This window comes from Gymnogyps californianus, chromosome 28, assembly GCF_018139145.2.
Source record: "Gymnogyps californianus isolate 813 chromosome 28, ASM1813914v2, whole genome shotgun sequence".
NCBI classification, from domain to species: domain Eukaryota; kingdom Metazoa; phylum Chordata; class Aves; order Accipitriformes; family Cathartidae; genus Gymnogyps; species Gymnogyps californianus.
The window spans coordinates 7,441,184-7,455,653 of NC_059498.1; the positions used below are offsets into that span (position 1 = coordinate 7,441,184).

At 58.4% G+C, this 14,470-nt stretch overlaps 2 protein-coding genes across 2 annotated transcripts; both read left to right on the forward strand.

Annotated features, from left to right (window-relative positions):
• Positions 1 to 196: 196 nt before the first annotated feature.
• On the forward strand, positions 197 to 2,864 carry LOC127026781 (membrane primary amine oxidase-like). Its single transcript, XM_050912090.1, is given in 4 exon segments — positions 197 to 272; positions 275 to 513; positions 516 to 1,761; positions 2,749 to 2,864. Coding segments are annotated over 4 exon segments (1,677 nt in total).
• A 1,655-nt stretch (positions 2,865 to 4,519) lies between these two features.
• LOC127026461 (membrane primary amine oxidase-like) lies at positions 4,520 to 13,980 on the forward strand. Its single transcript, XM_050911715.1, is given in 5 exon segments — positions 4,520 to 4,847; positions 4,850 to 6,088; positions 12,267 to 12,552; positions 12,780 to 12,909; positions 13,427 to 13,980. Coding segments are annotated over 5 exon segments (2,268 nt in total). The 3' UTR covers positions 13,712 to 13,980.
• Positions 13,981 to 14,470: the final 490 nt, after the last annotated feature.

The window sequence follows — 14,470 nt, forward strand, 5'->3', positions numbered from 1 at the left end:
GGACAGAGAAGGCTGCAGCTGAGAGAGGAGATCTGCCCTTTCTGGTTACCACGAATTTCAGATCTCCTCCCCTAGCCTCTCCCAGTCTTTTGTACTTTCCGTGCTAATCCATCCAGTGCAGCGTAAACTGACAGAGGCAGCAGCTAGAAACCCTGCTCTGAAAGCTGCTGTGAATGCCTTAGGACCAGCAGCAGACATGCACTTGAAAACGGTGCTCATCCTCCTCATTCTGGCTTTAGCCACGATATTTGCCTTAGTCTGTGTGTTGCTGACCAGAGGAAGGGCCCCAGCACCTGCCAGCACCAGCCCCCGGAGCAGGAGGACACCGATGACGGCCAGAGCCTGGTCTTTGCCGATCTGACACCCGAAGAGATGGCGCAAGTGGTGCGGTACCTGCAGGGAAACCTTGGGGTGCAGCTGGTTGACGCCTCGCGTGCAAAACCCTCCGACAACTGCATCGCCTCCGTCGACGTGCAGGTCCCCGCCAAGGCAGAGGTGCTGCAGTTCCTGGATGGCGGGGGGGCTCGCCCCCCCGGGAGGCGCTGGCTGTGCTGTACTTTGGGAACCAGCCAGACCCCAATGTCACCGAGTACGTGGTGGGTCCGCTGCCAACGCCGGTGTATCACCGGGACGTCACGGTGCAGAAGTACGGGGGGAAGGTGCCGTACCACCGCAGACCGACGCTGGCTGTTGAATACAAACAGATTGCAGGGTTTTTAAAAAGCCAAGTGTTCCCCACAGCTCCATCTTTCATGCGTCAAGTAATGGAGTATGATGGAGCCAGTCTAGCAGCCATGACAGCCGCTCCACGTGGATTCCAATCTGGAGATCGGGTCACCTGGTTCGTTTTGTTTCAGAATGTGAGCGGGTTCTTTGTGCACCCGGTGGGGCTGGAGGTGCTGGTGGACCACAGCAGCCTGGACATCTCCCGGTGGGCGGTGAGCAGGGTCTTCTACAACGGGCAGTACTACAGGGACATGGTTCAGCTGGAGAGCGCCTACGTGCAGGGTCGCATCAGCGTGGAGAAGGTGAGGAAAGCGCCGCGGGATGGGGACTTCTCCTCCATGAAGCCCCGAGCGCCTTCGGCTGCGCTGTTCCCTTTGCAGTACGAGCCCCAGGGTCCCCGCTACAGCGTCAGGAACAACCACGTCCTCTTCCAGGCCTGGAGCTTTGCCTTTGGGATGAGCGTGAACACGGGCCTGCGCCTGTTTGACATCCGACACAAGGGGGAGAGGGTTGCCTATGAAATCGGCATCCAAGAGGCGTTGTCAGTGTACGGCTCCAACTGCCCTGGAGGGATGTCAACGAGGTACATGGATGGGAGCTTTGGCATTGGGCGCTACACCTCCCCCTTGGTGCGAGGGGTCGACTGCCCGTACTCAGCCACCTATGTCGACACACACGCTCTGTCTGAGACCCTGAGGCCCAGCAAGAGAAAGGCTTCCCTCTGCATCTTTGAGCAGAACCTGGGCTCCCCTCTGAGGCGCCACTACTCCAACTTGCAGTCGCTCTACTACGGGGGGCTGGTCAACTCCGCTCTGGTCGTCCGGTCCATTGCGACCGTGGGCAACTACGACTATGTGTGGGACTTCATCTTCTACCAGAACGGGGCCATCGAAGGCAAGGTCCAGGCCACGGGGTACGCGAGCTCTTCCTTTCTCCACGGGGATGGTCTGAGATACGGCAATAGGGTTTGGGAGCACACGCTGGGTACAATACACACCCATTCCATCAACTATAAGGTGGACTTGGATGTGGGAGGTAGGTCTGGGTCTTCCTTTACTGTCTGCCATTATACTGATAAACCCCAGAGCTTTGGGGGGATCGCCTCCTAGTCTGTAGAGTCCCTAATAACTGACATCAGAACTCTGCTTTGTCACTCTCCTAACCTCTTCCTTCATCGCAAAAGTATTTTTCTATGTATAAAATAGTCTGTGAAGGTCATGCAGTTGAAGGCAGTGGGAATTGTCTGGGGCCTCTGTGTTCAGCCCAGGGAAAGTATGAAAGGTAGCAGCTGAAAAATGTTTGTGTTTCCTTGAGGCCTCACGTCTGGCACGGTGCGTGTTGCCATAGGCATGGCCGGGCAGACAGGGAGACACAGCCCTGTCTGCAGGACTGAAGGTGTGAGCCTGCTCTTGCTGTGCCTGATGCTGGTCCTGGCGCTCCTTGTAACTTGGGAAAGTCCTTTTTGTATCTCGACTGCCTAACATAAAGCAGGGCAGCTGGACTGGTGCTCTGCAAGGCTGAGTTTGTGCAGCTTTATCCCCGCTCCTCTTTTGAGGAAACACTTGTAAGTTGGATCCTGCCTCTCAGGCTGCAAAGCCGCTGCAGTGAGCCAGTGAATTCCCCTGTTCCTACACAGTCATGGTTTTTGGCGGCGGTTCCCTGGAGGGTTATTTGAGGCCAGGAGCAGCCCCTTGCTGCACCGTCTGGCGGGCTGAGTAGCGAAGCGCTGGCATCCACCCGGGAGGCGCAAGGATGCTGAGCCTCGAAGGACAGCTTTGCTTCCCCTTAAAGGCCATTCCAGTAACTGCAGTCCGGGAAGGTGCAAAGGCAGGGGTGGTGCTGGGGCACAGGCTGGCAGCGTTAGGTGTCTGTTGTTGAAACCTGCTGCTGTAAAAGGTAGGGGAAAAAAATGTTTTACATCTGCGCAGGACCAAAGAGATCGCTGGTAGGCAGTGGACTGCATCCGTACCAGCCCGAGGAGAAATGCAGCTGCAGTAACCCGTGCTGTCTCCTGGATTGCAGGGAGTAATCGGAGAACTACGTACATCAAGCTGCAGCTGACTCCAGTGCAAACGTTCAGTGCCGGCACGTGTCCTCTCTTGTACCTGCCTGCGATGCAGTGGTTTGTGTGGCCTTGAAAGGTGCTGCTGCTGTCATTACGGTTGAAAACAGGGCTGATACTGGTTTCCTTCCTGTAAGCAAGGCTCAAAAACGTGCTAAAATACAGTTCCTGCGTGGTGGCAAGGTCCTTTTCCGTGGCTGCTGTGCCCCTCAGCTCCCTGCTCTGTTTACAGACCCTGAGCCCTAGCTGCTGCAAAATGCTCTTGAGAAGAGTTGTGTGAAGTCCCAGACTTGTTCCCCTCAGCGAGGGAGGGGAGCCCTGTCCCGAGCAGCAGGGCTCGGGGCCATGCGGGGTGCTTGAGAAGCGCCCTGCAGGATCCCCACCTTCCGAGCGCAGGGAAGGCAAAACTGCAGCACAGCAAAAATGGGTCATCTCCCAGACAGGTTTCCTGGATCCTGATCTGAGGCTGGTGTGGGACCTGCAGGGAAAGAGGGCAATTATTCCCTGGCTGGAGATGAGAATGAAAACGTAAGTTTCTAAATTAACATGATCGCAAGAGTGGTAAATTGATCCAGTGCTGTAGTGGTTTCAGCCCCTGCCCAGCCCCTCCTGCCTGTGCCTCAAACTGTCTCCACCAGAAGGGCATGAAGTGGACCACGATCTCCAGAAAGCCATCCTCGGCTGTCGGTGATGTATCGCTCCTGCCTCGCACGGGGCTCGGCACAGTGGGGCCAGCCTTGCAGAAGCTGGTGGCCGTGCAGGAGCAGCCACCTCATGCCGCGGTGGGGTTGCCCCGGCCCGCTGCTCGCTGCCTCCGAAGGGCTGCTCGCTGCTCTCCTCGCCGGGGAAGGTCCGTCGTGCGGTCAGGAGTACCGAACAGTTTCCTGACAGTAACCATTTCTGTCCGTGATGGCTCTTGTCCCAGGATCACGTCCACTGGAGTGGGGTTGGGATGGCTGAATGGGGAGAGATGTGTCCTGTTAGTCATCCTGCAGCCTCTGCTCTTCCTGCTGCAGCCGCTCCAGGTGCTGCCTGTCGCTTGCCGTTGCTGCCAGGGGTTCAGCGAGCGCTGCCTGTTCTCGCCAGGGAGCTTCCTTCCGTCTTGGCTAGTCTGCCCACGGCTGGAGCCGGGCTGGAGCTGCCAGGTCCCTTCCCTCAGGGCTGGGAGGGACTTGGAGGCAACAGAGAATGGCAACAGGGAGAACTGGCATGTGGAGGTGCTGGGGAGCCGGCGGGTCTTGGGCTCTCCTGGCATGCCAGCCTAGACCGGCCCTTCAGGGGAGCGGGGCTGGTCCTGGGGCGCCGGGGTGCAGAAGGACCGGGCCAGCGGAGCCTGCCCCCGCGGCATCGCTGCGCTCCCGCATGAGACGGGACGGTGTGTCCTGGGAGACACCGGGAGAAGCAAAGGCCCCTTGGGCAGACTGAGGCTGGGGCTCTTCGTGGTGTCACCCTGCAGCAGAGAAACCCATCAGTAGCTTGGGGAGTGAGTCAGGCACTGGCTCCCCAGCTGGCTTCCTCGGTGTGTCTGGGGTGGGGAGGAAACAGGCTGAACTGGCTGGGACCTGTGATCTCCTCTCGGACTCCCATGGGAGCTCCAGGCTCCCTCCCCACCTCGCAAGCGACGCCTTTACGCCCACAGTCGGCAAATGAATTAAGAGCCTGGTCTGCAGGTGAGGGACTCATTCTGGATGCTGCAGCCGAACCCCGCATGCTGTCTCTGCACTCGGAGAGATGAACCCCAAACTTCCCTATGTTCTCCTGGTCGGGGCTGCGGTGATAATCTTCATTCTCTCCTGCATGCTGCTGAGCAGGGGGAGGCGATCACCCAGCTGTGAATCCCAGCCCCACATCGTGGAGAAGACAGGATCCACGAGCCAGAGCCTGGTCTTTGCCGATCTGACACCCGAGGAGATGGCGCAAGTGGTGCGGTACCTGCAGGGAAACCTTGGGGTGCAGCTGGTTGACGCCTCGCGTGCAAAACCCTCCGACAACTGCATTGCCTCCGTCGACGTGCAGGTCCCCGCCAAGGCAGAGGTGCTGCAGTTCCTGGATGGCGGGGGGCTCGCCCCCCCCGGGAGGCGCTGGCTGTGCTGTACTTTGGGAACCAGCCAGACCCCAATGTCACCGAGTACGTGGTGGGTCCGCTGCCAACGCCGGTGTATCACCGGGACGTCACGGTGCAGAAGTACGGGGGGAAGGTGCCGTACCACCGCAGACCGATGCTGGGCAGCGAGTACGAGCAGGTGGGAGCATTCTTAGAGACGGTGGCATTTGCTGCAGCCCCGACCTTCCTGAAAGAAGTCTTTGAGTACGACAGCACCAACATGGCGTTTCAGACCACAGCCCCTCACGGGTTCCAGTCTGGAGACCGTAAGTCATGGTTCATCGTGTTTCAGAATGTGAGCGGGTTCTTTGTGCACCCGGTGGGGCTGGAGGTGCTGGTGGACCACAGCAGCCTGGACATCTCCCGGTGGGCGGTGAGCAGGGTCTTCTACAACGGGCAGTACTACAGGGACATGGTTCAGCTGGAGAGCGCCTACGTGCAGGGTCGCATCAGCGTGGAGAAGGTGAGGAAAGCGCCGCGGGATGGGGACTTCTCCTCCATGAAGCCCCGAGCGCCTTCGGCTGCGCTGTTCCCTTTGCAGTACGAGCCCCAGGGTCCCCGCTACAGCGTCAGGAACAACCACGTCCTCTTCCAGGCCTGGAGCTTTGCCTTTGGGATGAGCGTGAACACGGGCCTGCGCCTGTTTGACATCCGACACAAGGGGGAGAGGGTTGCCTATGAAATCGGCATCCAAGAGGCGTTGTCAGTGTACGGCTCCAACTGCCCTGGAGGGATGTCAACGAGGTACATGGATGGGAGCTTTGGCATTGGGCGCTACACCTCCCCCTTGGTGCGAGGGGTCGACTGCCCGTACTCAGCCACCTATGTCGACACACACGCTCTGTCTGAGACCCTGAGGCCCAGCAAGAGAAAGGCTTCCCTCTGCATCTTTGAGCAGAACCTGGGCTCCCCTCTGAGGCGCCACTACTCCAACTTGCAGTCGCTCTACTACGGGGGGCTGGTCAACTCCGCTCTGGTCGTCCGGTCCATTGCGACCGTGGGCAACTACGACTACGTGTGGGACTTCATCTTCTACCAGAACGGGGCCATCGAAGGCAAGGTCCAGGCCACGGGGTACGCGAGCTCTTCCTTTCTCCACGGGGATGGTCTGAGATACGGCAATAGGGTTTGGGAGCACACGCTGGGTACAATACACACCCATTCCATCAACTATAAGGTGGACTTGGATGTGGGAGGTAGGTCTGGGTCTTCCTTTACTGTCTGCCATTATACTGATAAACCCCAGAGCTTTGGGGGGATCGCCTCCTAGTCTGTAGAGTCCCTAATAACTGACATCAGAACTCTGCTTTGTCACTCTCCTAACCTCTTCCTTCATCGCAAAAGTATTTTTCTATGTATAAAATAGTCTGTGAAGGTCATGCAGTTGAAGGCAGTGGGAATTGTCTGGGGCCTCTGTGTTCAGCCCAGGGAAAGTATGAAAGGTAGCAGCTGAAAAATGTTTGTGTTTCCTTGAGGCCTCACGTCTGGCACGGTGCGTGTTGCCATAGGCATGGCCGGGCAGACAGGGAGACACAGCCCTGTCTGCAGGACTGAAGGTGTGAGCCTGCTCTTGCTGTGCCTGATGCTGGTCCTGGCGCTCCTTGTAACTTGGGAAAGTCCTTTTTGTATCTCGACTGCCTAACATAAAGCAGGGCAGCTGGACTGGTGCTCTGCAAGGCTGAGTTTGTGCAGCTTTATCCCCGCTCCTCTTTTGAGGAAACACTTGTAAGTTGGATCCTGCCTCTCAGGCTGCAAAGCCGCTGCAGTGAGCCAGTGAATTCCCCTGCTCCTACACAGTCATGGTTTTTGGCGGCGGTTCCCTGGAGGGTTATTTGAGGCCAGGAGCAGCCCCTTGCTGCACCGTCTGGCGGGCTGAGTAGCGAAGCGCTGGCATCCACCCGGGAGGCGCAAGGATGCTGAGCCTCGAAGGACAGCTTTGCTTCCCCTTAAAGGCCATTCCAGTAACTGCAGTCCGGGAAGGTGCAAAGGCAGGGGTGGTGCTGGGGCACAGGCTGGCAGCGTTAGGTGTCTGTTGTTGAAACCTGCTGCTGTAAAAGGTAGGGGAAAAAAATGTTTTACATCTGCGCAGGACCAAAGAGATCGCTGGTAGGCAGTGGACTGCATCCGTACCAGCCCGAGGAGAAATGCAGCTGCAGTAACCCGTGCTGTCTCCTGGATTGCGGGGAGTAATCGGAGAACTACGTACATCAAGCTGCAGCTGACTCCAGTGCAAACGTTCAGTGCCGGCACGTGTCCTCTCTTGTACCTGCCTGCGATGCAGTGGTTTGTGTGGCCTTGAAAGGTGCTGCTGCTGTCATTACGGTTGAAAACAGGGCTGATACTGGTTCCCTTCCTGTAAGCAAGGCTCAAAAACGTGCTAAAATACAGTTCCTGCGTGGTGGCAAGGTCCTTTTCCGTGGCTGCTGTGCCCCTCAGCTCCCTGCTCTGTTTACAGACCCTGAGCCCTGGCTGCTGCAAAATGCTCTTGAGAAGAGTTGTGTGAAGTCCCAGACTTGTTCCCCTCAGCGAGGGAGGGGAGCCCTGTCCTGAGCAGCAGGGCTCGGGGCCATGCGGGGTGCTTGAGAAGCGCCCTGCAGGATCCCCACCTTCCGAGCACAGGGAAGGCAAAACTGCAGCACAGCAAAAATGGGTCATCTCCCAGACAGGTTTCCTGGATCCTGATCTGAGGCTGGTGTGGGACCTGCAGGGAAAGAGGGCAATTATTCCCTGGCTGGAGATGAGAATGAAAACGTAAGTTTCTAAATTAACATGATCGCAAGAGTGGTAAATTGATCCAGTGCTGTAGTGGTTTCAGCCCCTGCCCAGCCCCTCCTGCCTGTGCCTCAAACTGTCTCCACCAGAAGGGCATGAAGTGGACCACGATCTCCAGAAAGCCATCCTCGGCTGTCGGTGATGTATCGCTCCTGCCTCGCACGGGGCTCGGCACAGTGGGGCCAGCCTTGCAGAAGCTGGTGGCCGTGCAGGAGCAGCCACCTCATGCCGCGGTGGGGTTGCCCCGGCCCGCTGCTCGCTGCCTCCGAAGGGCTGCTCGCTGCTCTCCTCGCCGGGGAAGGTCCGTCGTGCGGTCAGGAGTACCGAACAGTTTCCTGACAGTAACCATTTCTGTCTGTGACGGCTCTTGTCCCAGGATCACGTCCACTGGAGTGGGGTTGGGATGGCTGAATGGGGAGAGATGTGTCCTGTTAGTCATCCTGCAGCCTCTGCTCTTCCTGCTGCAGCCGCTCCAGGTGCTGCCTGTCGCTTGCCGTTGCTGCCAGGGGTTCAGCGAGCGCTGCCTGTTCTCGCCAGGGAGCTTCCTTCCGTCTTGGCTAGTCTGCCCACGGCTGGAGCCGGGCTGGAGCTGCCAGGTCCCTTCCCTCAGGGCTGGGAGGGACTTGGAGGCAACAGAGAATGGCGACAGGGAGAACTGGCATGTGGAGGTGCTGGGGAGCCGGCGGGTCTTGGGCTCTCCTGGCATGCCAGCCTAGACCGGCCCTTCAGGGGAGCGGGGCTGGTCCTGGGGCGCCGGGGTGCAGAAGGACCGGGCCAGCGGAGCCTGCCCCCGCGGCATCGCTGCGCTCCCACATGAGATGGGACGGGGTGTCCTGGGAGACACCGGGAGAAGCAAAGGCCCCTTGGGCAGACTGAGGCTGGGGCTCTTCGTGGTGTCACCCTGCAGCAGAGAAACCCATCAGTAGCTTGGGGAGTGAGTCAGGCACCGGCTCCCCAGCTGGCTTCCTCGGTGTGTCTGGGGTGGGGAGGAAACAGGCTGAACTGGCTGGGACCTGTGATCTCCTCTTGGACTCCCATGGGAGCTCCAGGCTCCCTCCCCACCTCGCAAGCGACGCCTTTACGCCCACAGTCGGCAAATGAATTAAGAGCCTGGTCTGCAGGTGAGGGACTCATTCTGGATGCTGCAGCCGAACCCCGCATGCTGTCTCTGCACTCGGAGAGATGAACCCCAAACTTCCCTATGTTCTCCTGGTCGGGGCTGCGGTGATAATCTTCATTCTCTCCTGCATGCTGCTGAGCAGGGGGAGGCGATCACCCAGCTGTGAATCCCAGCCCCACATCGTGGAGAAGACAGGATCCACGAGCCAGAGCCTGGTCTTTGCCGATCTGACACCCGAAGAGATGGTGCAAGTGGTGCGGTACCTGCAGGGAAACCTTGGGGTGCAGCTGGTTGACGCCTCGCGTGCAAAACCCTCCGACAACTGCATTGCCTCCGTCGACGTGCAGGTCCCCGCCAAGGCAGAGGTGCTGCAGTTCCTGGATGGCGGGGGGGCTCGCCCCCCCCGGGAGGCGCTGGCTGTGCTGTACTTTGGGAACCAGCCAGACCCCAATGTCACCGAGTACGTGGTGGGTCCGCTGCCAACGCCGGTGTATCACCGGGACGTCACGGTGCAGAAGTACGGGGGAAGGTGCCGTACCACCGCAGACCGATGCTGGGCAGCGAGTACGAGCAGGTGGGAGCATTCTTAGAGACGGTGGCATTTGCTGCAGCCCCGACCTTCCTGAAAGAAGTCTTTGAGTACGACAGCACCAACATGGCGTTTCAGACCACAGCCCCTCACGGGTTCCAGTCTGGAGACCGTAAGTCATGGTTCATCGTGTTTCAGAATGTGAGCGGGTTCTTTGTGCACCCGGTGGGGCTGGAGGTGCTGGTGGACCACAGCAGCCTGGACATCTCCCAGTGGGTGGTGAGCAGGGTCTTCTACAACGGGCAGTACTACAGGGACATGGTTCAGCTGGAGAGCGCCTACGTGCAGGGTCGCATCAGCGTGGAGAAGGTGAGGAAAGCACCGCGGGATGGGGCTTCTCCTCCATGAAGCCCCGAGCGCCTTCGGCTGCGCTGTTCCCTTTGCAGTACGAGCCCCAGGGTCCCCGCTACAGCGTCAGGAACAACCACGTCCTCTTCCAGGCCTGGAGCTTTGCCTTTGGGATGAGCGTGAACACGGGCCTGCGCCTGTTTGACATCCGACACAAGGGGGAGAGGGTTGCCTATGAAATCGGCATCCAAGAGGCGTTGTCAGTGTACGGCTCCAACTGCCCTGGAGGGATGTCAACGAGGTACATGGATGGGAGCTTTGGCATTGGGCGCTACACCTCCCCCTTGGTGCGAGGGGTCGACTGCCCGTACTCAGCCACCTATGTCGACACACACGCTCTGTCTGAGACCCTGAGGCCCAGCAAGAGAAAGGCTTCCCTCTGCATCTTTGAGCAGAACCTGGGCTCCCCTCTGAGGCGCCACTACTCCAACTTGCAGTCGCTCTACTACGGGGGGCTGGTCAACTCCGCTCTGGTCGTCCGGTCCATTGCGACCGTGGGCAACCACGACTACGTGTGGGACTTCATCTTCTACCAGAACGGGGCCATTGAAGGCAAGGTCCAGGCCACGGGGTACGCGAGCTCTTCCTTTCTCCACGGGGATGGTCTGAGATACGGCAATAGGGTTTGGGAGCACACGCTGGGTACAATACGCACCCATTCCATCAACTATAAGGTGGACTTGGATGTGGGAGGTAGGTCTGGGTCTTGTCTCTCCTTTGTGCCCTCCCTGAGTACTTTTAGACTCCCCAAACTTGACATTTTTTGGTCCTTATATAGGTTTTTCTTTCTGCATGTGGGGTAGGATGGTGTGCTCATGCGGAGCTGCCTCCCTTCTGTTTTTAGAGCAGGGAAAAGCTGTTGTGCTACAGGGACAGGTTCCCCCTCTGTCCCATGCAGTTACCCCTAAGCGCCGTGCAGAGCTGCAGCTTCCTGGGCTGGGTAACGCCAGCACCGCTGTGTGCGCAGCCCCTGCCCCTGATGGGACCGGGTCCTTCCCCTCCTGCCTGGGCAGACAGACCCAGCCCCGACCCTGCCCCGTCGGCCTCGACGCCTCCGGGGCTCTGCAGAAGTCGGGATTTTTCCGTCTGGCGCCCTGCCCCTGTCCCGAGCCCCAAACGACAGTTAGAGTCGATCAAGCTGGTTTGTTGGGACGTGGTTTCCAGCTCGCGTTCCTGCTTCCTACAGCTTTGTCGAGCTGCTCCTGCTGCTCGTGTGCGAGTGGGACAGGCAGCTGCCCTCTCCGAAGGGCTGCGGGCACAGCAGGCAGATGCTGGGCAGGCAGCCAGCTCTGAGCTTATGGCTATGCTGCGTTTTGCCAGGGGTACAAGGGATCCTTTGCTCACAGCAGCAACTGGAGTGTCAGCTGCAGTTTTCTCGGTCTTCCCCTACCATTTATGCCACAAATCTGCCCTCGCACGCCTGCTGAAATTGCATTTGCTGTGTGCTCCTGCCATCTATTAAAAATTTCCCAATTTCCTTTTAATTGGGAAACACAAATTTAAAGACTGTTCCATGTGGTTTTAGGATGAGTTTTGAATACTTAGGTAAAAATGGGGGATTGCAAAACTGCAAGAACAGGGAAAAGGCAGATGAAATCAGACTGTCGCTGCTATCACTGGAAGGGGAGGTGTGGGGTTAGAAGTTTTGTTCACATCAGAAAAGGGAAGAAAATGAGCACAGTGGCGGTTGCTGGGCGTGGATCCTCTTCCATGGGGCTCTGGCGCTGACCTCAATGGCAGCCCCAGGGCTCAGGCCCAAGGCGCTGCTCAAACCTTCCAGGATGGCCAGAGGTTCAGCTCTGAAACGGCCTTTACACAAGCTGGAAACTCGTGTGGGGCTGAGGGGAGCGGAGCACAGGAGGGCGTTACGCCATGCACTCTAGCCGGGATGGGCAGCGGGTACCGAGCACCGGCCTCTCTGCCAGAGCCATGCTGGCGCTGGCCATCGAGCACTCTCGACCAGCTCTTTGCCATCTTGTCCCCGGATTTATTTGCTCTTGTGCCCCTCCTGTTGCTCTGAGCCTCCGGCTCGTGACTCTTCTTTGTGGAAAGACCTGAGCTGTGCAGCACTGCTCCAGTTCTGTGATGTGCAAATGTGCTCAGAGCCTGGGCTCTTCCTAGTGCTTTCCAGCTCGCAGGACGCATGCTGATGAGCACAAACACAGTGCCTGGGCCATCAGGCGCTTGAGTTAATTAGACTGTGCTTGTACTGGGAAGCAAACCTGTTCTTCTGCACTGGGAGGAGGCTCCCCTCTTGCTCTTCGCAGAGGGTGAGAGTCCCTGTGGATGGTGGTGTCTGCCGCAGCGTGGTGTTGCCTGAGTCAGACAAACGTACAGTCGTACAGCCATAGATAAACGTACACGATGTACAGTCATGGCGCAGTGGAGCTGCAGAACGGTAACTGCTCTCACAGGCAGGAGCCAGTGCTCGGAGGCCGGGGTGCAGGAAGGGAGGATGGGGAGTGTGAGCTCTGGCTGCAGTGATGTCCATGGGGAACAGGGGACTGCGGGGAATCTCCTCAGTGACTTTGCTTTTGCTTTGCAGGGGTGAAAAACTCCCTGGTGGCCCACGACATGGCGTTTGAGATGGCGCGGGCTCCCTGGAGCCCGGAGCAGCAGATAGAGCGGCCACGACTCACCAAGAAAGTCCTGGACACGGAGGACCAGGCTGCCTTCCGGCTCCAGTCGAAGATGCCCAGATACATCTACTTCGCAGCCAACAGCAAAAACAAGTGGGGCCACCAGCGTGGTTACAGGATCCAGATCACCAGTTTTGCGGGGGATCATGTCCCCGAAGCCAGCTCCATGGAGAGGGCCATCAGCTGGGCAAGGTCAGGCTGCTCTGACTGGGACGGCAGGTTCCCAGAGACGCCCTGAGCCCCACCGGCTGGGGAGGCATCGCATGGGTGTTCCTTGATGGGGAGGCACAGGGCAAATGCTCTCCTGGGCTGGGGTTACTCCGTAGGAGCAGGCTTGTGCTCTGCAGACTCTCTGGGGAGCTGGCTTTTAGCTCTGCCCTGCCCCACGGGGCTGCTCCCATCTCTTTTCTTGTCCTCAGGTACCAGCTGGCCGTCACCCGGCGGAAGGAAGAGGAGCCCACCAGCACCAGCATCTACAACCAGAACGACCCCTGGACGCCCACCGTCGCCTTCGCCGACTTCATCAACAACGAGACCATCACCAACGAGGTGGGCTGGGCTCCCCTGGGCTGAGCGGGAGCCCCAGAGCTGCCCAGGGGCTGAGCGACCCCGGCATCGCCCGCAGGACAGCGGGCTCAGCTGGGAGAGCAGCAGCCCCGGGGAACGAGGAAAGCGGGTTTGAGCATCCCCTTTTCTGTGTATCTGCTTGGTCAGTGAATACGCGCGAATCCTCGTGTGCAGAGCAGGAGCTCGTTTCTCCCTATGGAGAAATGCTGGCAAAATGTCAGGAAAATCTCTGCGAGGCTAGAGCTTGGCCGCGGGAGTCAGGGCAAGGGACCTTCTGCTGGGTGGACATCTGCAGCTGTGGCTGTGGGCAGGTCTTTGGCGAAGGGAGGGGATCTTTCCCAGGAGGGGGGAGCTTGGTGTGTGGAAACGCGGCTGGGCTGGTGCCCATGGAGGTCCCCTCCTGCTCTCCTGTAACTTTCCATGGCCCCTGCGCAGATTTTGGTCGCTGCCACTGCAGGCTTCTGAAATAACCGCGGTCTTGTGGCTCTTCCTTGCCTAGGACCTGGTTGCCTGGATAACTGCTGGTTTCCTTCACATCCCGCACTCTGAGGATATTCCCAACACTGTGACGGTGGGAAACTCGGTCGGCTTTCTCCTGAGACCCTACAACTACTATGACCTGGACCCCTCCATATACTCACACGATGGTGTGTTTTTCACCAGCGAGCAGGATGTCACGGCGTGTGAAATCAACCCTATTGCATGCCTGCCCAAAACTGCCTCTTGTTTGCCAAACTTCCCCCCGTTCACCTATGATGGTTTCCAAAATATGAGCAGGCTTTAACACTACAGGACAGTGTTAGGAGACAGTCAGAGAAACCAGGTTGACTGTTCTGTCTCAGATTTTCATTTTTTTAGTGAAGTTGTCTCCATTTCCAGTTGTGTAATGACTTCACTTTTTATCATTGCTTTTAAAATAGTACTCTTTAAAAGGGAAGCATAATTGTCCTGGCATGATGCCATATGGGAGTCTACATTATCTCTGTTAATTGCTGAATTTGAGTCTGTTGCAGGAGGAAAGTGAGGAGAAAATCCTGTTCCTCTGCTGTAGAAGCAAGCGCTGTGTAGTGTCTATCTCAGGTCAAAAAAATGAAAATGGTTCTGCTCCAGTGCTCTCTCGAGTGTCTCGTTCTTACGACTTACAGCAGCATCTGCTGGGTGGACGATGCTGGGTCTCCGCCGTTTCCTGCATCCACAAACCAGCTCAGCAGCGAGGCTCTGGGCACCCATGCAGGCACAGGGACGGTCCAGCCGGAGGGCAGGAGGGATGGGACGGGGAGTCCTGGGGCTCTGGGGGCACCGAGGTGGGTCCTGGCACCGAGCTCTGCGGGTGCTCAGGGTGAGGCTGGGGACAGAGCCAGGATGGACTTGGGCTGCAGCTCTCGGGCACTCACCGCTGGGTGCAGGTGAGGGGAGCGGAGGGGACTATGGCAGGGATGGGTCTCGCTGTCCCTGCGCCAGCACCATCCCCATGGGTGCCTCTGCGTGAACCAGCCGAACTTCAGCCCCGCAGGCAGCCCGATGCTGGCCAGGTTCACACGAG